General features: G+C 38.4%; 1 protein-coding gene across 4 annotated transcripts in view; it reads right to left on the minus strand.

Annotated features, from left to right (window-relative positions):
• Ube2e3 (ubiquitin conjugating enzyme E2 E3) overlaps nt 1–25,560 on the minus strand; it is a 62,013-nt gene that overhangs the window by 9,360 nt on the left and 27,093 nt on the right. For all 4 annotated transcript variants that reach the window (XR_007588416.1, XM_050120405.1, XM_050120416.1 and 1 more), the window contains 2 exons: nt 4,162–4,294; nt 573–720 (listed from right to left, as the gene is read on the minus strand). Coding sequence is in view for 3 of the 4 variants with exons in the window: in XM_050120405.1 (XP_049976362.1) it covers nt 573–720; nt 4,162–4,294 (281 nt within the window). In the remaining variant the exon portion in view is untranslated. The remainder of the gene's footprint in view (nt 1–572; nt 721–4,161; nt 4,295–25,560) is intronic.

The following is a 25,560-nucleotide window of genomic DNA, read 5'->3' on the forward strand; positions in this document are numbered from 1 at the left end:
AGAAAGGGAGAGGGAGAGGGAGAGGGAGAGGGAGAGGGAGAGGGAGAGGGAGAGGGAGAGGGAGAGGGAGAGAGAGAGGAGTCCATACCCAGGGCTAGCCAGAGACACACAAGAAGCAGTGAAAACAAGATGTACAGAAAGAAAGGTAAAAAGCCCCAAGGAAAAATGTAGAGATAAAGAGAAACATTAAAATAAGAGCTAGGGACGAGCATTCCTAGCCAATAATTTCTCCATGTCACGATTCAGAAGCTGGTTGCTGGCCTAAATGAGAATCTGCTACATGACATTAATAAACTAAATGAATATTGAGAAACTTTTGACTGAGTGTCTAACCGACGTGATATTGGTTTCCTCATAAGTCTTTGGTGATTTTAAGAAAGGGTTTTACCAGATAGCCCCAGCTAACTCAGAAGTATGCATGAGAAGTCAGCCTCAGATTCACTATTCCGCTGACTCAACCTCCATGATTATCCCTCAAAACAAATCTTATGCTGATCATCTTTCTAACATTTATTTCTTGATCAACATTAAACTAAAAAGCCTTATTTATAGATTTAAAAAGATTTGCTTACCAGGGTTGCAATCTGTCAAAAGGGAACAAATAGAGAGCAAAACCTTTGAAATAGTCAAAGCAGGACTCCAGTTGTCTTTTAGAATATCCAGGCAGATGACTCCCTGACTGTTGATGTTGCAGTGATAGATTCTGGTGCGGAAGGTAACCTATACACAGTCACATAGAAACAGAAGAAAACAGGCCGTGTCACCAATTCATCTCAGCAGTCCCATGTACCAGATGCTGACAACAAGTAATAACCAGGCGTAACAACAAAACTGAATAGTTTAATTTGATTTAGTTAAAAATACTAGTGTGGTTTTGACTTAGTATAGAAAGAACTATATTTGGCTTAGGTTTTGTTAAGGTTGCTTTGGTTTTAGTTGCTATTGTTGTTTGGTTTTAGACATGAGGTATCTAGATATGTAGCTCTGGTTGGCCAGGTTTGTTTCAAACTTACAGCAATCCTCCTATCTCTGTAGTGCATGCCTATAATCCCAGTTGTCAAGAAAGAGAGCAGGAGGGATCAAGTAGCAGGGAGAGGCAGCTGCTAGACAATTTCCCTTTCCACTAATGGTGCCAAGAAAAATGTAATTGTAAATGTAATTCCCCACAAAGAAATATATCTGTTATCTTTTCCCCCCCTATTTTTTCTAGTTTGTTGAGACCAATTTCCAATATGAAAAACTAGGCACATAGAAGCAACTCTATTTATAAAAATAGGCATAAAGTTTACTAAAGCTTTATTATATAGGTGACAACCAAAGAATAAAAAAATATGTATCATTTTCAGAGAATCCAATTTGTGGCACTATAATAAGAGGGTTCTAACCCTTTATTTGATTTAGAAAGGCAGACCTGCACATCTGAAGAGCTTTTAAAGATAACTTTTAGGATTTTAGATTCTAATGATCACACTGTAAAACACTCAAAAACAGTCAAATCTGGAATTATGTTCAAGTGGTTAAGGACGATCTTGTTATAAAATGCTGCAGTTAAAAATGAAGTATTATTCAGCTGTTTAAAAAAATCACATCACGAAATTTGCAGGCAAATAGGAGCAACTAGAAAAGTATCATCCTGAGTGAGGTAACAACCCAACTGAGGACAAATATGGTGTGTACTCACTTACAAGTGGGTGTTAAATAATAAATAAATGATTATCAAGCTACAGTCCACAGACCAGAAAGGTTAGGCAAAGAGGGCTCTAGGGGGAGTGATGCACGGACCTCCCTGGGAAGGGGAAATAGAATACACTTTACACATGGACTGGCAGATGGAGATGGGAGCAGGAAACTGAGATGACGTGGGGTGTGTGTGTGTGTGTGTGTGTGTGTGTGTGTATGTGTGTGTGTAGAAGGAGGAGGCAGCTGGAGGACTCCCAGCAATGGAGGATATGGAATCTGTAGTCAGATAAGTCTTCCAGTTGAGCTGTTGGCCAAGAGGATCCTGTGGAGAACTCCAAACAACCCAGGCTGGTACAAGGACAGGTCACTCTCCACAAAGTGGCAGCGGGGGCCCCACTGCTGAGGATAACATCCACATAACTTATTGAATATAGAGAGGTTGAGTTATTGCCTGCATGGAGCCTTCACCCCATGTTCTAGTCTCTTCGGTGTGGGAAGATACTCTGCAGGCTGTGGAAAGAGAAACCCTGAACCCATACAACCTGTCCTGCCTGCTAGATGTGCTGGGGACATAATGACGTAGAACACCCAGGAATGGCCACACAATGCCTGGTTTTACATGAAGCCCACACTAGCCTTACACTGCCTGGATGGCCAGGAACCGGAGACTGGACAGCCCAGAGACCTAGGGTTGACTGGGAAAAGTAAAGAAAAGCAAAACAAAACAGAAAATCCTATTTCCCAATGATCTTCTGCTAAACTCATAGATGGGTCCAGTCATCATCATCAGAGAGTTTTCCTCGGGTAGCAGATGGGTGCAGGTGCAGAGACCCACAGCCAGATATGAGGAGAGAGAGAGATTCTAATTGGAGTTCTCCATCAGATCCCTCCCCTTGGAGACCAGGAATCCCATTGGGTGGGAGGAAGTAGGAGTCAGAGGTATAGTGGACACCAGAAGAACATGACCCTCTGACTCAACTAAGCCAAGTTCATAAAGGCTCACAGAGACCAAAGTGGAAAGCATGAGGCCTGCATCAATCTGAATCAGATCCTCTCTCTATATGCTACGGCTGTTAGCTTGGTGTTTTTATGGAACTCCGATACTTGAAGCAGGCGTGCCCCTGACTCTTTCCTCCTATTGGGTTGCCTTATTCAGCCTCAGTGTAAGAGCTTTTACCTTTACTTACTGCATCTTGTTTTGTCCTTTTTGGCTGACTTCTCTTGGGAAGCCTGCTCTTTTCTGAAGAGGACTGGAAAGGGAGTGGGAAAGATGAAGGGAGGGGGGATGAGTGAGGGAAACTGAGATCTGAATGTAAGAGAGAAGATTCTATTTTCAATAGAAAAGGAAGGGAGAGGAGAGACAGATCATCCTGTTTTTAATTTGAGGTGGGACTTTGTTGGAATGTGTTTGAGAATACTTTCCAGAAAATGTCAAATGTCCTTTCTAAAAGCCAAGTAAGTCTTTACAGATAGATGACAAGACAGACAGACACACGGAGAGAGAGAGAATTGAAAGATAGTCGATGGATGGACAGATGAGATAGATAAACCAATATATATGTACATACACGTATACACTGAATCATTACATATTTTTAAAGACTTTTAAAATTTTAAAAGAAAAGCAATCATACAAAGAAATACCATTTTTAAAAAAAACAGATTTTCTTAGCTTTTTCTATTTGTTTATCAAATTTTATTATTTTAGATGCCTGTTTGAATTCCAAGGAGAAAGGGTGTGGATGTGGGTTGGTAGGGAAGTAGGGCAGATCTGGAAGGAGTTGGAGGAGGGGAAACTATAATCAGAATGTATTACATTAAAAAAAAAGTATTCAATAAAAAAAAGGAAACGCACTTTTCTAGCTGGTTGCCATGGTCCTAACAACCTTCCTGGCACACTGGAGTCCTCTGTGACAGGCTCAGCTACAAAGGCTAAGCTCCAGGGTTATTAGATGAGTACTTTACAGTGAGAAGCCAGAGGAAGAAGCCCTTCAAGTCAGTATAGGTTTTCTGTTAGCTACCCAGCCAGACACTCAGCTTAAACAAATTAAGGAAGTGAGCTTGCCATTCTTAATCTTATATTACACTCAGAGAAGGCACAAAATGAGTGTGCAAGTCATAGTTTTTCCTTTGTTAGTTTTCTAGTTTTTGCTTACCTATAAATAAAGATAAAATCCTTTTAACCTATTTCTGAAAGCTGTCAATAAGGTTTATTTCACAGAGGGAGTTTTGCATAAGTTCATATTTATGTTTTATTCAATTTATAGTTTTATTTGCTACTAACAAACTATACTGATTACAAAATTATTTTTAAAAGGCACAAGTCAACAACTTTTTGGTTTCAAAATAATTGGTTCTGAATTTTCATATTAATTCATGAACAATGATGAAATAATAGTTATTACATTAATATACATATAAATTTTAAAATACCTGGGTTTGGGAGAAGGATATTTAATCAATGTATATACAGGTTCTTACCTTTGGTGGCTTAAATGGATAATCTGAAGAAAACGTGATATCCAGAAAAAAAACACCACCTTCATATACAGAACCTGGTGGACCAAGTATAGTCGACCTCCATTCATAAATGTTATCTCCTTTAGGCCCAGCACTAGTTAAAAGAAATCAAAAATCAATATACAGATGTATAAATACCTATATAAACACTTGTATACACATCTATAAAAATTTAGGTCAACATCCTTAAGATGAATGCAATTTATTAATTAGAATAAAATTAAACACGCAATCTAAAGCAACAAGACTAACAGATGTCCTCAAGCACACGGCCATACACTTTGAAATATTCCAAATGAAACACAAACACTACATAACTTTACCCAATGCCTCCTGACATTTGTTATACCCCCTCGCCTACCACACACACAAAGTTAATACTGTGATCCTTTCCATGTGCTCCTCCAAAAAATAATGTACAAGTCAACAGTTACAATTCCAGTAAATATGTCAACCACAGTAATCTATAATCTGCATGATAAAATTTTCAACTAATCTGTAATAACCCCCACCAATATAAGACCAAGTCTTGGGGTCATGAAAACTTTATTATCTTATATACTTAGAATCTATTTCTTATAGGATTTTATTATGTAACCCCAGGCTGGCCTAGAACTGGCAATACTATTGCCTTCCCAACTGGATCATTGTAACTGCAGGCATAATCCACCATGTGCACCTCATCAAATCTATTTATGCTGTATGCTTTAACGTTCCTTTATTTAATATTTCTAACTTTTATTTGACAGAATATAGTCCCTTAAAAAACGTGCTATACTTTTGAGTTTGTCTGTGGTTCTTTCATAATAAGACTCAAATAAACACACTTCTCACCAGAGAAGTAAGTGATGTACCATTGGAGGTCATGACAGTTTGAAGACCCGGATATTGTGTCCTGTTCCTCACCAGTGATGTTAAGCTTCAGTCATAAACACATGTTCCAGATTTCCCACTGCTTAGTTACTATCTTTTCCTGCAGCCAGTATGTATTCTTTGGTCAGACTACAACCATGCAAACAAGCTACTCTTCATTCAAATTTCTTCTCTAGACGTAACACTCACTTGGAATCCTCAGAACTTACTATGACACATTGGCATAATCATGAATTTTCAACTCACATTTGACATCTGTCTTGAGCTCCCTCTTGCCCTATGTGTTTATATGAATGCTATGTTATTAATATGGTCTCATAAATTACTATTTCTTTCCAATGCTTTACAATTTACTACTGTTTGTAATCATTTTGCTGTTGGATTTTAGATTTGCCCAGTGGGAGAGCCTACAAAACAGCACTGACATGCTTCTAACATGCTGGCATCATTTTAGAGTATATTCTCCCTTTTTGGCATGAGAAACGTCAACTCTTCTAGCCTGGAATCAGTCTCAGGAACCGTGGGTCCTTGTAGAGGAATGTTAAGAAATCAAGACTTGAATTCTATTGAACCACATTAACATTTCAATGCAACGTGCTCAACATCAGTATCACATATGGAATAAAAAAATGTAACAGTTCAGTATAACCTAAACTCACAATTTGTGGCTAGTACGGGAACTCTAAGATTCCCGTAAACACTGCACACCTGCTACAAACTGTCATTCTCCATTTGTTTAAATTTTCACGTTTATTTTTAATCATGTGTATATGGGATGGGGTAGGCAGGGAGGACATGTGCACATGAGTGAAGGTGCCCACATAGTCTAGGAGACAGTTTCAGATCCTCTGGAGGTTAGGGCACCTGATATAGGTGCTGGGATTCAAATTCAGGACCTCTGCTAAGGCAGCACATGTCCTTAATAGCTGAGACATGACCCATTTGCCTCTAAGTTTTTACATCACAAATTATCCTGGATTTCTAAATGTAAGTATGCAAATACTTCTGTTTTTTACACTACCCATCAATGTGGAAATGATCTGGAGGTCCTATTTAAATAATAATGATGAAACAGTACTACAGCCATATTAATAACACAGGCGTCATTTTAACATGTTATTAATTCTGCAAAAATGACACTACAAAACTAGGAAGCTTAAGACACAACATCTCAACAAAGGCTATTCTATGCTCAACATCTCAACAAAGGCTATTCTATACTCCAAATGCTTTCTCTGTTTCTGTAACTTCACTGCGACTGCTTCTGCTCTACTGACAGACGTTGCAAATACTTACTTGTGTAAGTACCCAAATATATATAACCAACTTCCAAAGAACAAAATTACCTCAGAACACTTATATTTCAGATGACTGAATAGAAAGTGAGTTGAGGTCAATGCGTTTTAATGGACTGTAGAATTATAGTCTGAAAAGATGGTTCTTTGGACAAATCCACCAATCCTGAGGAAATAAAGATGGACAAGGTGAAGAATCCATCTTAAATCCTGTTATTTGGTAGAAGACCAAAGATTCCCACTGTGAAACTAAATTCTTCCCCTCTTATGCTGCATGAGGAGCTCGTTGAACCCTATTCCAGCAGGACATTAAATGTAACAGAAGCACCTGGCCTACAGGGCCTTCATTTACATTAAGGCATCACGTGGAAAAGAGAGGCTGGGGCAGACCCACCAGGAGGTATGGGAAAGAAGAACTTCCAAACTAAGTCCATTAACTCAAAGCATCTCATAGGGCAGCAGCAGACCTGCCACAGAGGACTCAGCTGAGCAGGAAGTGGGGGAGGGTGATAAGAACCAACCATCTTTCCTGACTGATGTACATTCTTTCTGTTTCTGTTCCTTCCACAGGCAGAACTCCACACACATCCACTTTGCCTTACACTGTATCAGTTCCCTCAGGTGAACAACATCCACAAGAATCCAGCAATGCCATTTCCCAAAACATGATTAAAAAACTAACTTCTGTTTCTCTAACCCTTCCAGCTTTCACCTTAAGCTACTCTTCTTTTAATAGAAAACCCTCCTTCAAAGCTCTGTCTTTATCAGTGTCTCCAATTTCTCTCTGTTTTAAGAGTTTCAAACTGAGCTCCTTTCTCATTTTTCTATAGAAACAACTGTTATCTAAGGTCAACAATGACATCGCTTGTGGGCCCAATGGTCATTTATCATGTATCAATTAGCTAAATTTAAAAGTAGAAAGTCAACTGAAAACCCGAGAAAGCAGAGGAGGGAAGAATCAACAAAGTAAAGTATATATGAAAATCCCATATGAAAAAGCTGTTGATAAGTTAATATACAAAATAAAAGTAAAATATTAATAAACAGGCAGCTTGAGACTCAGCAGTTGAGAGCACTGGCTGCTCTGCTGAGGACCCAGGTTCAGTTCCCAGCAACAGATGGTGACACAGGAACCATTTGTGATTCCAGTGATTTCTCAGGTGTCAATGCTCTCTCTTCAGGCCTTACTGCATGCACATAGTACATACACATAAATGCAGGAAAAACATTTGCTCAAAAAATAAAAGTAAATAAATGTTTTACAAGATAAAACCATGAAACTAATTAAATAGATATTCTGCATATCAAATTCATAGGGAGACTAGTGCCAAATATAAATTCTTCCAACTTCATCTATGGATCAATGCTGCTCCTGCCCCCCCCCCACCAAATCGCAGCAAATTATTCTGTGGGTATCTAATGTTTGTGTTGAGAAGAACCCAGAGTCTTTACTCAGGAAGGTGAACACCAAGAGGGAAATCACCCAACTTGAAGACTGTCAGCACAGGTACTGAGACAGAAAAGGAGGTCAGTGTGCACAGAGAAAGAGAAGAGCAGGACAGAAACCCAGTGTCCCCACAAAGTCACAAAGGTAACAATCGGACAGAGCTACTATAGGAAAGCAAACTGACAGAGGCAATGAAAAATGTGTGCACTTTCCCCCTTTGCCTGTGGATAATTTACTTTGGAAGACACTTTGACAGTTTCTCACTAAGCACATCTTAGCAAATGATCCAGCAATCACATTGTTTTTATTTAACCAGGAAACTGGAAACTCAACACAAAAAACCTATGCATGGCAGGTATATTCAAAATGGTCTAACGTGGAAAGTAACCAAGATGATCTCAATAGATTAATAGATGTAGAATCTGTTACAAAAGGGGCGGGGGGATGGATGGGATAATAGTGAGTAATAGTGTGATTACTTGTGAGCTATTATTTATAGACAATTTATACTGGTGGAAATTCTTTTATATTGATACAAATTCAAATTATATTTGTTATACTGAATATGCACCTATTTCTGTTTACAATATTTGTGCGCATATGCAGACTTATTTTGTCATATTGTATGCATGCATGCTTAAGACATTTTGTATATTGATGCAATTTCAGGATTATTTGTCATATTGCAATATACATTCCTACCTCTGATCAAGACACTTATACACTGTTTACATTTTGAGGTCATTGTCTTCATTTGCTGCACATTTGTTTAAAGACTATTTCATTTTTTTTAATATGAAGCCTTAGTCTTTAAGCTATATATGCATTAAGAATTATAGGTCAATAGTCACCCATGTTTTCCATACTTAGATTAATCAGGTTCTTTAAGTGCATAGAGATTGTATTCCACATAGATAGGTAATCTTCAAACACTCCAAACATCTGTAGGATATGACATTCAAATAATTTAGGATTCTGTTGGCGTGAGACACAGTTGCTACTGGCAGCACCCACCTATTTCCTAGGGAATGTTGGGCACCAAAGACAGCCCACTTGGAGCTTGTGTTCTTCCTGGCAAAACTGGCCTTTGGGCAAAGATTTGCCCCTGCCTCAACTACTGACAAAATGCACAATGACCAGACTGGATGAGCATTAAAAAGACTGCCAAAGCTTGCCAAGATAGGACAAGGAGGTTTTGAAAAAATTCTTGCCTCTGAAAATGGTCTGTCAGTCACTCGAGGCCTTAGCCAAAGTTGGTTGCTCCAATGTTGCAAATGAGACTTTGGGTGACTGCCCAGGTAGCCAGCTGTCTTTGTCATCTACTGCACATTTTGGAAGCTCCTTGATTGCACTTCCTGTCTACTAAAGTAATATTATCTCCTTTCTCAGGCCTTTGATGGGGTTGAAGACTAGATAGTCATAATTACTTTCCTCTTATGACTTAGCCAAGCCATTTTTAATTTAAGATTTAGACTCCTTAGGATAGGATAACTATCAGAACACTTAGCATCTGTTTCTTGTTTAATTTTTGTTCATGCTGGTTGTAATTCTGATTTTTATGTATATTTTTGCCTCTTCTTTCCCCTGGACAATACTTGATATTTGTTCTTCTTATATATAGTTTTGTATTAGGCTTAGAACTCTCTTATTTAGACAAAAGGGGGAGGTGCTGTGGGAATTCCTTCAGCCAATAGCCTTTAAGATACTGGCCCATTTTGGGTGTGGTCTCATGTACTATAAATGCAGACAAAAAGCATGTGTGGTTCTCTTAAGTGCTGGGTTTAGTTCCAGTTTCCACAGCATGCAGAAGACTGCAGATCGTTACCCTTACTGTTTGTCCCCAAATAAATGAAGCTATGTTATGCTCCATTCCAGACTATCGTGGAACTCTTTTGTATGCCAACAGTTACATATAGATGATGAAATACTACTTGGTACAAAAGAGTTATCGAGTCACAAAAAGACAGAGATGTACCTTCAATCCAGATTACTTGGTCAAGAGAAGACAATTTCAAATCTATATACTGCCACACACTTCAAGATTCCTAACATACATCCTAAAACAGGCAAAACTATGGAGGAAGTAAAACAAAGTTAGAAGGTGCCATAGACAGAGACTGATTTGACAAGCTGGATGTATCACTACATATTTGTCAAAATCCATAAAACATGTAGCAGCAAGAAGGAGCTATATGGGACTTTATATGGCAATGCATGTTCAAAGCAAGTTCATGAACTGAAGTATACAACACTCACACCACTGTGGTGCGGATGCCAATGAGGGTTGCACAAAGGAGGCAAGAAGCAAAGGACTACATGGTAAAGCTGTAGTTTCTATAAATTTTGCTGAGTCTAAAATTGCTGTAGGAATAAAGTAAAACATATTAATTCAGAAGACAAACTATGAAACATAAAAATTTGCATGCTAATGCGGTAAGTAGTATATATTTTTCAAGTCTTGGCTTATAAAAAGTGTTTCTAAATTACAAACAGATGTACTCCAAAATTATGCCTTAAACCTAGGTATTTTGGACTCCGGAAACATTTTAACCAAAATACTATAAATGAGGCTCTCCACACCTGCCCATCAATATTAATGTGAACCACTTACCCCCACAATAGTAAATGAATAAATGCATGTAATTTTTTTTTAGTAAGTAACACTAAAATTCAATGTTTACTGTGCCATCAGGTTAGGCATTCAAAACTACATTATCTACACTACCTCAGTTTAACCAGCATAGCTTCTTCAAGTTCACGTAGTTGGCAAATATGCACTTTGGCCTCTGAAATTTTCTACTCTTCCAAACACAACTTTACAGCCCAGAACCAAAGAGACAAAAAGATCCTAGTCACAAAGAATGAAAGCCCAAAAGAAAAGATTATTCTTATTCAATGATTAGAAACTGAAAGGTGGAGGACACAACATTGTCAGAGGGACCTGTGGTCTGTGAACAGGGAGGGAAATGAGCCAATCAATCAGCCTAAGACAGGAAAGTAGTCAAGGAAAAGGGACAGACCAGCAAACATGTCATGTCATAGATAAAATGAAGGAGGAGTTTTTCTACTGTCATCCTGTGACAGTAGAAGAGACAAAGGAAGCAGGACAAAGACAATAATGAAGGAACAGACGCTGGCAAAAGAGCAGGCACATCCTTTGCAACTAAGATGAGGACTGTAAACTGAAACCTGGGTTATAGTGAGGAAGGAAACATCTACAGCTATTAGTCAACCAGTAAAAAGTATCAGCCAATGTTACTGTTCTGTGTGGAAAGTTGATATAATGTGTGAAAATATACATACACTTACTGCTGACTGTTTCTAAAGGCACTGAGACCATTTTCAGATATCCTTTTAAATTAAAACATTTCTAGAAGTAAGTTAGCATATAACCTAGCAGCTTAATCAATGCTTTGAAATTAAGACAAATCCATCTTTGTTTCCTACGTGTTGAGAGTATAGGAGTATGCTACCACACTAGGTTTTATTTTATGGGGGGATTAAACCTTGATGGTAGCCTACACTGGCCTCAAGACTACAGCAATTTTCCTCAGTTTTGGGATAGGATTTTAATGAGGTGTTACTACTTCCAGCTTAATCTGTTCTTGATATCACCAAGGTTCTGTTAATGTCATTTGAAAATCAAGTTTCAGCAAGGCATTTCAACTTCAAGCTTAGTTATCTTAATGGGTATTTTATAGTTTTGAATATTGCATTCATTTTCATGTGGAATGTGGCTTGTTCTCAACTACCTTTCTACATCTTAAAAATCAGGTATAATTTAGTAATAATCATAAATAGCTAAAGAAAAAAAGCATGCTTCACAGCTATAAATTGGCCTTAGAATCACATAATTTATACACTGCCCATAATTACACAGAATTAAACTAGTGATGTGGAACTATACCTACAGTTTGTACCATACCTGAAAAAAATTTTACTTAGAAGATATATAAGCTTCAAAATAAATAACTGAGCGTGTGGCTAATCCCCTGAAAAACAAGTTCAGAGAAGGATCATTAAGGCTATACGCGTCATGTATATAATGTATAGGAATGTATGTATATAATGTATAGGAATAAAATGTATAAGAATAAAAATGTATCTGCCATTCACTTCAGAATTAGTTCATTTCATTTAAAAAATGAACAATCCTGGAAAGGAAACTGGTAACTATTAATATTGCTAAAATAAACAGTAACTTCTAACACTGATACATGTTTGCACAAAGGGGCAGTCACCACAGCCTCTTGGCATGAGTACTATGGAAAGAAAGGAAGAGAACAGAGAAAGGAACTCATGAACTAGATGGATCTTATTGGGACAATTAAGACAGTAAAAAAAGAAGTTCACCAAAAACCTCCTAGTCATTTGCATACAATCCAGGAATAAGGTTCAATAAATGAATGTTTATGTATTTAAAGAACATTAAAGTTACAAACATCTACAGCAGTACAAAATTAAATAAAACCACCATATCTAGCTGGCACTTTGCCTCCTTGCACCCAACAATTTCTGTGCCCTACTTCTCCTTTCCAAATTTATGACCGTCTCCTTAGTTACTCCTAACATGTGTACATATGATCACACATAGATTATATATTTAGCCTACTGTATCCATTTACTGCTGTTCATATATACATGTGCCCAGGATGAGCACTTGAAATTTAAAAGCCCATCCCCGGAGGAAGTCAATGACTGCCTACAGCTCTTCCTCTAATGGAGGACATGTGGAATTTCTCCTGTCCACTGGAATGTCAACTAACACTGTCAGTAGCCAGTGCTGCCCAGAGAATATACTGCTGAGGTCTCATGGGTGCATTTTCCATGTCATATCGAAATATAAGGCAGGAGACAGGAACTTCTTTAATTTCAGTCTGAAGATTTCACAGAGGTAAGAGCTCTCTAGTGGCTTCGTTGCTTTGTTTTTCTGATTTTCAGGTTGAACCCCAATATCTATTTCTGAGTTTTTATTAATAGTGCTACATCTGGCGCCCAATGTTTGGGGTGCAATTCATGAAAAAGTCTTTTGCCTGTGACTTTTTAGCCACCGACACAGGCCGGAGCTACACTTGGGATTATAGCTCCACCCAGCAAGGTTTTCTTTATTTTGCTCCCCAAGCCTCTGAGAAAGTTTGGGATATTCCTGTTGTAGCCTCTCTGAAATAGTCTCCAGCTGCACCCAACTCCAGAAGCACCTGGGTTCCAAACGCCACAGGACTCACCTGTCCTAGACTGGCTAGTTCTGCCCTCAGGCAGTCCCCCCCCCATGTGTGCATCTTCTGAATAATCCCCAGGGTGTTTGTCAGTCTCTCTCTATTCTCCACTATGAGTTGCGACTCTCACTGAACCCCCTTCTTGGGCTGCTGCCAGGCTAGAAAGGTGCCTTCAATCCAGTCAGGCTTCTACTGTTCTAAGCCTCACATCTTCATCAACATCAGCAGCAGGATTTATTAATACAACTGGGAATTCTTAAAGGGAGGAATTATTTAAAAGAAGAGTTTTACCCCACATTAAAAAATGGGAAAACCATTACAAAGAAGGAATTTGGGTCTCCGTATGATAATATACTAGGCAGTTTGAAAATCGAATGATTAAATGAGAGGATATCTAATTTAGATGGGATTTATGTAATGTCAATTGTAAACATTATCAGCTTTATTATTTCTGTCTTACCACTAAAAAAGTAGGTTAATCTGAGCGCTAAGATACAAGCCTTAGAAAAACCTAATAAAACAGATCACAGGTATATTCAAATCAAGACAGCAAAAAAATTTAATGGAGAGTGAATTTTAGCATTGCATTATAAGAACAGAGAGAAACAGCCTAAGGTTTTCAAACACCAACCTTAATATATCCACTGCCCTTACAGGAATTGCCAGATGGCAGAAGCTCAGTTATAGCTAACTGGACTCCTGTGCCAATGTTAGATTTAAAAGGATTCAAGGAAGCAACAGTCTCATATATGGCATGTATTCACCTTTTGTGAAGCAAATGTTAAACTCACGGTCAGTTTTTAATAGAATTATCCCTAAAACTGGATAGAATTGGATAATGGTGTTTTAGAGCCCAGTCCACAATTATAATTGAGTACCTGGTTCAGAGAAGAGGCTAAGCTTAACGGAGTAAAGCTAAAGGTAGGAAATCTCCCAAGATCACATTCTTGGAGAAGGAGATTATGCTACTACAGAAGGACAAGCTATATATGAGGACCACACCCTGGATTTATGCCACACAGCAGCTTTCAGTGTTTGGGACAGAACTGAAGATGTAGGAAAGAAGATGGAATCATTTTCTAAAGTCATACAGGGCCCAAAAGACTAACGAATGTAGGTCAATGAGGACTATTCAAGATATCCTTTGCCTTCGGGAAACTCTGTAAGGGGCCTCTGTAGGAGCTTATGTCAAATCTGGTCCAGTTGTTTCCTGCCATCATAGAGAAAATTCCTTCCCAGAGTGATTAAAGAACCTAATGTCTACTGTAAGAAATCATACTGCTCTGGATAATAGAACGGCTATAGGAGAACAAAAAATTCAGGAGAAACCATAAAGTGAGTATTTTGACAAACTTCTATAAATGAACAAAAGAGCAAATAAATGGTGTTGTCGTTCAAGGTCTGGTAGACACAGATGAGGATTAACAATAATTTCATCAGAATCTTGATATCTAAATTGGCCTCTTCAGGATGCCAATGTTCATCTTTTAGGGATCGGAACTTTATCTCAGGTAAAGCAGAGCACCATATGGGTCAAATGTACAGGACCAGAAGGACAGAGAGGAATATTAAAACCATGTGTGGCTAACATAGCAATGAATTTGTGGGGAAATGATTTATTACAGCAATGGAATGCTAGTATTAACATTCCCACAATCTTAGAAACAAGCCATAATTTAATATATGCTTCTGGAAAAACTATTTTAAGATATTATAAAGAACAGACACTGACCAATCAGGTTGTACAAGAATAGGGCACAACAGCTGCTGAAATTTCAAAGGCACCAACAGCTCTACCTTTAAAGTGTTTCACAGACAAATCAGTATGGGTGAAGCAATGGCCTTTAACAATAGAAAAACTGCAGGCTTTAGAACAGCTGGTACGGAAGCAACTAGATACACAGCATATTGAAGAATCAACCAGCCCTTGGAATTCTGTCCTATTTGCTGTTAAAAAGAAATATGGCAAAAAGGAGAATGGTAACAGATCTAGGAATTGATTCAGTCAATGGGACCTCTACAGTCTTGAATTTCTTTTCTTTACCGATAGCCTAAAGGATGGCCTCTTTTATTATTATTATTATTTTATTATTAGTATTATTGATTTAAAAGACTGTTTCTTCACTATATCTTTATAAGAGAAAGAAAAAATTGCTTTCACAGTGCCTACTTATAATAATTCTCAGCCTGATAAGAGTTTATCAAGGGAAGATTCTCTTGTTAAAAAGTCGCACCCCCTGCCAATATTTTGTAGGTCAGCCATTGGAAATTATACATAAGCAATTTCCTGAATCTAAAGTTTACTATTACATGGACATTTTGCTATCTGATTCAAATGTAGATACTTTAGAAAGAAAAAAGTAAATTTTGCCTTCTTGAAGACTACAAATTGCTTCTGAAGAAAAAAATACAAAGAAGAGATTCTATTAATTATTTACGCTATAAAATAAGTTTACAAAAAAATTAGACCCCAAAAAATGAAAATTAAAAGAGATTGATTGCAGACTCTTAATGACTTCCAAAGATTGCTAGAAGACATTTCACATGTATGGTGGCACTATTGGGATAAAACCTGATGACCTGATTAATTTAAACATAACCGTAGATGGTGAGAAGTTAAATAGCCCCAGGGAATTAGCTGAAGCTCAAAGAGAATTTGGCTTTGATTGAAGAGAAATTACATGTGAATTACATGAGGGCACATGTGAATTGTGTGGATTCGAAACTTTACTGCATTCTGGTCATATTACCTGCCAAACATTTCTCTACAAGAATTTTAAAGCAAAGGGAAAATATTATCTTAGAATGGATCTTTTAAATCACATAAACCAAGTAAAAAATTAAAACTTATGTGGAAAAGCTTTAATTCTAAAAGGAAAATTAAGACTTTGTCAATTAGCAGAAATAGACCCAGCAGAGATTATAGTACCTTTAGTGATAATATTGACAAATTATTAGGGAAAAAGTGAACAAAGAGATTAACAGCAACTATCCCAAAGGTAAGAGAATTCAACTTATAAAGAGAACTTACTGGATATTTCCTTGCACTGTGCGGGAATATACCAATAAAATGGAACCCCTACAATCCATACCGATGCAAATAAATCAGGAAAGCCAGAATATCAAGTAAATATTAAGTAAAGTGAATCAAAGCCCTTATGATTCTGTCCAAAAGTCAGAATTATATGCTATTCTCCTGGTACTAAGGGACTTTAAAGAACCTCTCAACAGTTACTGATTGATAATATGCACAAAGAGTTCTTCTGCTGATATTGATAACAGTCAGGTAAAAAGCTAAACAAAGGAAATTAGATTCAAAGTTCCTGTTTTGAAAAGAAAAAAGGGGGATATAGAGATATGATAGGATAAAAGATTATTGAATCTACTTTTAAAAAGCAACTACTAGTTTTAAATGTTTTACATTAGATTGGATTTTTTATACTGTATACAATTTTGGACATTGATACAAATTTGAGATTAATTTTATTAAAACATATTATACATATATTTCCAATCTTGTTCAAGGTATTGTATCTACAGAACTCATTTGACAATGTAATGTGAATTTCTAGTACTTGAAAATTATTATTACCAATTGTTTAGGCCAGTAAGGAAATGCAGGTTAGTAGTTAATCATCTATTATAATCAAATTTGTAATCACATTAGGTATGTTTTCAAGGTGAAACAAAAATATATTTTAGATAGACGGGTCATCTTCAAACACTTCAGAGATCTACAGAATATGGCATTTAAGATGTTTTAATATCTTAGGTTCTTTTTTATGACAATGAGACATGTCTGCTCCTGGCAGCACCAATCTACTTCAGAGAAGATGATGGACATCAAAGAAATTCCATATAGAGTGTACTTTCTTTGTGGCAAAAGTAAGCTACTGGGCAAGAAAATGCTTTTCCTCAACTACTGACAGTATGCTGTCTAGCTGGAGGATACAAGGGAGAGTGACTGACAAATGCTGTCAAAATAAGGAGGGACAGTGCTTCAGAATATTCTGTTTCACAGAGAAGTTTGGGGGATATGCTAGGCCTGTAGGCCGAAGGTGAATAACCTAATATTGCTGAGGAACTTTGGGTGACTGTCCAGGCAGCCAGCTGTTTCTGTCATTTCTCACATGTTCTGGAAGTTGCTTAATCACACTTCCTGCTTCATCAGTTAATATTATTTCCTTCTTGGGTCTCTGAGGGAGTTGAAAATTAGTTATAGTTCTTGTTTATCATATGCAGGAAGCAAGTTATGAGAGAAAGTAAATTATGTACAAGACTTTGGACTCACCAAGATAAGATAGATAAGGAGTATTTTCTCTGAATTTGTCAAATGCAAATGGACTAAACATTGTTTATTTATTGCATGTATATACTGTATACAGTTATTGTACTTATTGTATATACTTTTCTTCTCTGTATATATTTTTCTTACATTAGTTATATCCTTTTTGATTTTAGACAAAGGGGGGAAATATTTGTGTTTTAATAAATAAAGCTTTCCTGAAGATCAGAGGGAAAAGCAACCATGGTAGTCAGCCATACAGACCAGAGAGTGGTGGCTTTAATCTCACACCTTTAATCTCAGGACTCCGGAATTAGAGGCAGATGGATCTTCATTAGTTCAAGAGCACCCTTGGCTACACAAGACTGAATCTGTCTAAAAGAGAAACAGAGCTCACACAAAAGTGAGCTCTTGGGATCCCACACCCTTAATCCCAGCACTAGGGAGGTAGGGATAGGAGTGATAGGGCTGGGCAGAGAGAAGAATATAAAGGGGAAGAGACAGGAACTCAGTGGAGTGTGGGGTATGGAGTCTTCAGGATTCGTGGAGACAGGATCTCGCCCATTTTCGGTCTAAGGTAAGACCCAGAGGCTGACTGCTTTGCTTTCCTGATCTTCAGGTTGAACCCCAATATCTCTCCCTGGGTTATTAGTCATGCTAAACACTGCAGATTATGGTGTTGGGTACCCATAATCATTTATTCTCAACCTTTTTAATGATTTGTGAGTTACCGTTATATTCTCTAACTGCTGAAAAAAGATGCTTCTTTGATGAGGGGGTGAGAGCTATACTTATCTGTGGGTATAATGATACATATTTAGAATACAATTACATAGTATATTATTGGTTTAGAAAAAAGGTAGGTTATTCTCTCAGTTCTATAACTTCTCTCCTCATGTATAGTTGGCTGGTTTACAGTGTCAAGCATGAATCCCCTCCTACTGAATGGGCTATAATCCAATTAGCTTTCGGTTACCTCCAAGATAAAACTGCCACTACTGCACCACCGTGAGTGTCCTGTCATTGTCGTGTTTGTAGGCTTTCCACATGGGAAGACTATGTTCTTCTCCCTTGGCAGCCTTCACAGCACCTGTCAATATTGAGAATTGGTGCTCAAGAAGAAGGCTTCCAGGTCAGTTCCAGCTCGATCACTCCTACTCCTGTGTATGAAGAGCACAGTCTTCAGCAATAAGGTTGTAGCCTTCAGGCTCTGGAGAGTAATGTGCAAGAAAACAGCCCATACTGTTTGGGGAGACTTGTACTCCTAACAATTTGAAGGGAATATTTCCCAAGCCTGGCATCAGGGTATTTGTCAGAGCCAGGCAATGGTGGCACACGCCTTTAATGCCAGCACCTGGGAGCACAGGCAGGTGGATCTCTGTGAATTCGAGGTTTACAGAGTGAGTTCCAAGACAGGCTCCAAAGCTACACAGAAAAAAAACCCTGTCTTGGAAAAACAAAATTAAAAAAAAAAAAAAAAAGGAAAAGAAAAAGAAAACAATTGCCTGGTGAGGATGCAAGGAAAGGGAGCGACATTCGCTACTGGTAGGATGGAAAATTGGCGCAGCCACTATGAAAATCAGTGAGGAAAAATCATGAGAGCTAAAATGTACGTACCATATGACCCAGCTATACCACCCTTGGCATCTGCCCACAGGACTCATTATCATACTCACTTGCTCAGGCATGTCTGTTGCTGTCTATTCACAAAAGATAGGAAATGGAAATAACCAGTGCTATGGACCACAGATTACGCAGTCAGAGTTCAGTGCATCCTTCAGGGGTCAACTCCTCAGAGATGCTTATCTCATACAGATGCACCTCATTTAGCAAGGCATGAGGAGTATCCAGAGATGCACATCTTATCAACCTTATCTGCGAGACGATAAGGAATATTGCCTTCTGAATGTGTTAGCTGTCTCTATTGCACACTTCTTGTGGGAAGAGCTCTTTCCCTCAGATTACAGCCTGGGAATTCTTCCCACAGCATGACAGTATGTTAATCTTCCCTATGCATTGCATATTGGATGATTCCCGCAAGAGAGCAATCATAGTCAATATCCTTGCTCTCTCAACCAGGTGTTTATATAAACTTGTAAGTCTTCCCTCCTGCAATTATCTTCCTTGGCAGACAGTTGGTCAATGTTAGTATCCAGGCAAAGAGACCTCTATTGAGACATTCAGACACCCACGGACAGGAATTATGTTGAGCCAGAGCTCTGAGAGGTAGAGAACAAGAGCATTCTGGATTCACTCTGCCAGCAGATAAGGAAATGTTGTCCCAAGCTAACCTTGCATCAACCTTAAAGCAAATCCTTAACTCTTTGAATGTATTTTTACCTTGGTCTATTGAAGAAAGAAGTTTACTAACTATATTTTACCCTGAGAGATAGCATAGAGTGTAATCCTTGGAGCCAAAAAGGCTTCTTTCAGTCAGCTAACATCTGGCGAAAGTGCTAACATGAACCAAATACGACATACTTCCTTTTCTTATTTACCTTTGTTGCCTAGTTAGGCAATACTCCCTCCACCACCAGAGAAAAGTCGCACATTGAGAAAGGATGATTCTTGCCTTGCTCCTGGTTTTCACTGATTATAATCTCTAGTTCATTTACCTAGTTACATTTAAGATAAAACAGCAAAAGCACATGCATTCCCTTCTTAGATTTCCCAGAGAGCTTAGCCTTTCTCTCTCCTTCCCTTCAAGAAGTTCCCGAAGGCTTCAACTACCCCCACCTTGAGCCATTGAGTAAGGCTATGTGTAACACATGAGAAGTAGTTATATTGTTTTGAGACCTAGTCTTTTTTTCATATATCAAGAGTAAGGCATACACACTGTTTTCCTCCTGGTCCCGACAATGTTGTTCAGTGGTTTATAAGGGGAAAAATAGTATTTGTTTTCGTGTGTTATTTATCTCAGCTGAAAGTGAATCAAAATTTCATGATTATTAAGTGCAGGCAACTGCAGAAGAGGAAGATGAATAAATGACACAGGAAAATAAGCCTACTAAAGAGGAAGACCTAGACATTTGCTGGTCTGTCTAACTCTCCTCCACAGAATGCCTTTTTAAAAAGGGGGGGGGGAGGGATTAGAACACTCAGTGTTAAAGAAGCATTCAGAAGAAAAGACTAAGCCATAAAAATATCAAACAAAATTAACTTTAAATTTAATTTAAATGCTTTAAAATTCTTAATACTAAATCTAAAAAAAAAATCCCTAACAATAAAATACTACAGCTTACTAGGAGGTTTGTAGGCATCTTGATGCTGGTAAGCACGCCAAGCTCTAGTGCAGCTTGTAATGAAATCAATGGTGGTTTGACTGAGATGTCCCCTTCATTGTCTTGAGCATTTGATCATTTGTTCCCCAACCAATGGCACCGATTGGAGGTTTAAGAGGTGTGGCCTTGTTGGAGAAAGTATGTCGCTGAGGGGAGTTCTGAGAGTTTAAAGATGCAAGCCAATTCAAGTCTGCTCTATTTGCTTCCTGCTTGCAGTTCAAGATGTGAACCCTCAGCTTCTGCTCCAGCAATCACGCTGCCACACCTCCTCTCCATGACGAACTCTTATGACTTTGGAACCATAAGTTAAACCAACCCATACGTCTGTGAGTTGCCTTGGCATGGTGTTTTCTCACAGCAACAGAAAAGTAACTATACAAAAGCCTAAACAAACTCTCAGAGTACCTATTTGTAGCTCATTATTTTCACTTTGTCAACTTGTTTGATTCATGAAGACCAAGTTTGAAAATGTGGCTTCAAACAAAACACTCTGTCAGGTACTAACTTTTGTTTAAATATGATGCTTAAATAAAATTCCTGAAATACAAAAAAATTTCAAACTTTAATACATTTGTTTACTGCTTATTGCATGCTTTATTAACGAACATCTTCCATGGGAAGTTAGACTACAATAATAAAATTTATTTGAAATAGCATGCACTATAAGGCTTAAGCAATGGTACTCAGAAAACTCGGTGTTAATGATCAGTCTCAGAAACATTTACTGAGTGCCTACCATGTGACAGATACCTTTAGATATTTAAAAGCAAGGCTCTATTGTCATCATCAATACTGGTTCATTCAAGTAACAAGGGGACAATAGGTGAAAAAAAATCAGCACAGAAAATATTCCAGTAATGGTGCTAATATAGGTCCCAACCTACTGATACTGGTCCCAACGCCACTAACGCTGGCTACCTGCTGGAAACAAACAGGGAATGCTAAAATTCACCAGTCCCAATCCCTGCCACACCAGCTCCAGCAATTCTGATGTAAGGTTCTGAGGTGAAGCTGGATGATTCAGCACTGGGGAACGGAGAGGAACTAAATCAAAGCATGTCACTGCTCAGAAACGATTAACCCAAGCTTTGTAATTGTACAGGTAAGTGTAACATGCTATGTTAACTTTTTGCCAAACCTCATTACATCTGTGTATTATCAAGGTAATATTAAGTCTCAGCCAGAGGCATGCCAGTTATCCTGAAAAACTTCCCTGTCTCTTTGAAGAGACCAGATGTGAAAACGTTCCCATTTTTCTTTACATAATGCATTGAGTGAGTCGTGCATCTACACTTGCCGTTAAAGCACATATTAGGACATTTCAGGGTCCTCCCTTTTCTGCTTTCATATATTCTGTTTTCCTCTCTACTTATAAGTCCAAAACAGACTTGAACCTGGGTCCTTTAAAAGAACAATCAGTGCTTTTAACCACTGGGCCATCTCTCCAGCCCCAGCACATTCTATTTTAAGCACTGGATCTAGGAATGAATTATGGATGTCTAGACTTGAAAGGTGATTGCAGATCACAGTGCCTACCACTTGTTCTATAAATGAAATAAATGATTGTTCAAAGACACAGAGCTGATATGTGGCAGAATCTGAATTTCACCATTTTGTATAACCAATTTCAGTATTATTTTATCAGAAATTTAAGGATTTCTTCAAGTTTTTTTTTTTTCTGATTTGTTTTGTTTTTCTACCTCTTCAACCAATCCTGCCTCTTCCTTTGAATTCAAGAAATAACTGGAAGGTCCTACACAACGCCGAGACTGACTTCTCCCTCGTTCTGATTTATCTAATACATAGTTAGACCTCACTGATGGAAAACCAAACAGAACACAACAATGTGAAGTCAGAAAATGTTAGCCGCATAAACAGTTGCTGAAGACCCAGATGAACAAGTAAAATTTTACAGCAGCTCTGAGGCTAAGAGCAAACTGAATAACCCAATATTCACTGTATCTTTATTAACAGATGATGTGGGAGTGATTTCTTACTAATAAAGAAACTGCCTAGGCCCATTTGATAGGCCAACCCTTAGGTAGGCGGAGAAAGACAGAAGAGAATGCTGCGAAAAAGAAGCTTAGTGAAGGAGTCGCCATGATTCTCCCGCTCCAGACAGACGCAGGTTAAGATCCTCCCTGGTAAGCCAGCTCGTGGGCTACACAGAATATTAGAAATGGGTTAGAACAATATGTAAGAGCTAGCCAATAAGAAGCTGGAACTAGCCGGGCCAGGCAGTGTTTGAAAGAATACAGTTTCCGTGTAATTATTTCGGGCATAAGCTAGCCATGCGGGCGGCCGGGTGCCGGGGACGCAGCCCCGCCGCTCCTATTTCAACAGATGGCGCCCAACGTGGGGCTAAATCCACTTAAAAACCTGAGAAGCCTTAAAAATAAGGGAAACAGAGTTTAACACAGATTTTTGCTGTTTTGTTGGTGACATGCTGTAGAGAGATTCCTGATTCAGCAACAGCAGCAGAGAAAAAAAGCTGCGTCATTTTAAAGCGCGGCTTCCTGGTGCTATGCTGCCAGCGTGAACTCTGGCTTTAAAGCATTTCAAGGCTTTTATGGGACTGGATGTTTCTGTTCCCACTTGGGATCGGAGGAGATTGCTCTGAGACCTGCCGATGGCTCAGCGTTCCCTGCCTACACCTGGGCAGATGGCGGAATCAGGCTTAGGCAGGCGGAAGAGCATGGCGGATTCCTGCTGCCATACAGAGACGCGTTTTCAGACTGCGCAGTGCTCTGCGTGTCAGATTTGGCTGTAACTTGGATAAAAAGAGTTTCTGTGCTGCACACTCAGTCTCAAAATTAAATTGCTGATTGCGGCTCCAATGTAAACTGCTGTTTGCCTGTAACTGTGCTCAGCTCAAAAGCACCAAATGACTCTGAGGCAGGAGCGGCTGCTCCTTGCTGAACTGTGCTGATCTCAGGCAGGAACTACCGTAATTACCTTAAAACCGTGCAGTTAAGGTTTAGACTGGGCAGGACACAGGCAGTACCGTATTACCTATACATGGTGCAACTTAAGTTTTTAAGAAATGCTTAACATTTTAAGAAATGCTCCTGGAAAAAAAAAAAAAAATTACAGATTCACAGTAAAACAGATTCAGACACCGTTGGATGAATGTACGTAGGCTTGGGGAAAAAAAGAGAATATAAAGAATAAAGTTAATGTCTTAAAAAGAAAAAGGGTAAAGTCTTTAAAGAGACAGAGTACAGAAGTACAGATAGTTATAGATTAAGAGAAATAAAGAAAAATAAGCCACGTAAAAATGAAAAATTCACAGAGAGTCTGGATTATGTACATTGTGTTTTCTTTAAAATTTTTGACTGTGAAGGAGCTAAGTACAAAGAGACATTTTATTATATGGGCTGCTAAGCTGAACCTGCACATATGTTCTAAAGGTATCTTGACTTCAAAATTTGGATCTAAGGATATGATGCTTTGGAGAGGGTCTTCTTTTGTTTCCACAGAGGATGTGACCCTATGGATTGCATCTATCCCGGTATGGTATGATAGACCACGCCCTCCTGAAAGGTTGCTGTGAACACCCTCAAAAAATTACTTCACTCAACTGCCAACCGAGATGAACCTGACACACAGGTTACACCCTAAATGATCTGATTAACAGTGCCCCCATTCAGCAGGAAGCAGTTTGGAGAGAAAAAACTACGCCCATGTTCCCAAATATTGTTTATAAATGTTCTTTTACATTTAAAGGGGGATATGATATAGATATGAATAATTTGCATTGGTATGGATTTTAAGGTCAATTTTGTTATATGTATATGTATTTTTGAACTTGATTAAGGTATTGTGATTATGTAGTTCATTTAAAATGTAATGTATAATTAGGAAATATAGGTTGTTAATGGATAATCATTGCTAATAGTTAAGCTTGTAGTCATGTTAGTTAGATTTTCTAGATATATAGAGATATATTTCAATTAGATAGGCATTCTTCATATCTTTCAAAGACTGCAGAATATGGCATTTAAAATATTTTAATAACTTAGGACTTTTCATGACAAGGAGACACGTCTGCTCCTGGCAGCACCAGCTACTTCAAGAGGAAGATGGGCATCGAAGAGGATCCTTATGGAGTTTGATAGCCATTTGGGCAAGAAACTGCTCTTGCCTGGACTGTTGCATAAACTGGACACAGAGAACCCGCAGAGAGAGGACTGCTGAACTTGCCTAAAGGTGAGATGACCTTTTGGGGTTCCTGCTTCATGAAAGAGTCTGTGAGACATTCTGCAGGACACAGCAAAAAGTGACTGAACTGTCTTTGGAATTTCTTGCTTGATGAGAATGTCTGCTGGATACTATGGGCCTGTAGGCCGAAGATGGATGCCCCAAAGGTACCAAAGAACTTTGGGTGACTGTCCAGGCAGCGAGATGTCTCTGTCATTTCTAGAGTTTTCTTATTTCTTGTTTACTTAGGTAGTATTATATCCTTCTGGAGTCTTTGATGGAGTTGAAGAATGAATATAGTTTTCCTTAGTTATGATAAGAGATAAAATAGATATAAATATTGTAACTGTAATTCTTGTTTGATAACTGTTTTGCTATATGTAATTTTACTATGTTAAAATGAAAGCCTTCCTTTTTGTTTAAACAGAAAAAGGGGAAATGATGTGGGAGTGATTTCTTACTAATAAAGAAACTGCCTAGGCCCATTTGATAGGCCAACCCTTAGGTAGGCGGAGAAAGACAGAAGAGAATGCTGCGAAAAAGAAGCTTAGTAAGGGAGTCGCCATGATTCTCCCGCTCCAGACAGACGCAGGTTAAGATCCTCCCTGGTAAGCCAGCTTGTGGGCTACACAGAATATTAGAAATGGGTTAGAACAATATGTAAGAGCTAGCCAATAAGAAGCTGGAACTAGCCGGGCCAGGCAGTGTTTGAAAGAATACAGTTTCTGTGTAATTATTTCGGGCATAAGCTAGCCATGCGGGC

The sequence above is a fragment of the Alexandromys fortis genome, unplaced genomic scaffold (assembly GCF_014885135.2).
Source record: "Alexandromys fortis isolate MF-2015 unplaced genomic scaffold, M_Fortis_MF-2015_v1.1 scaffold_8_1_9099942, whole genome shotgun sequence".
NCBI classification, from domain to species: Eukaryota; Metazoa; Chordata; class Mammalia; order Rodentia; family Cricetidae; genus Alexandromys; species Alexandromys fortis.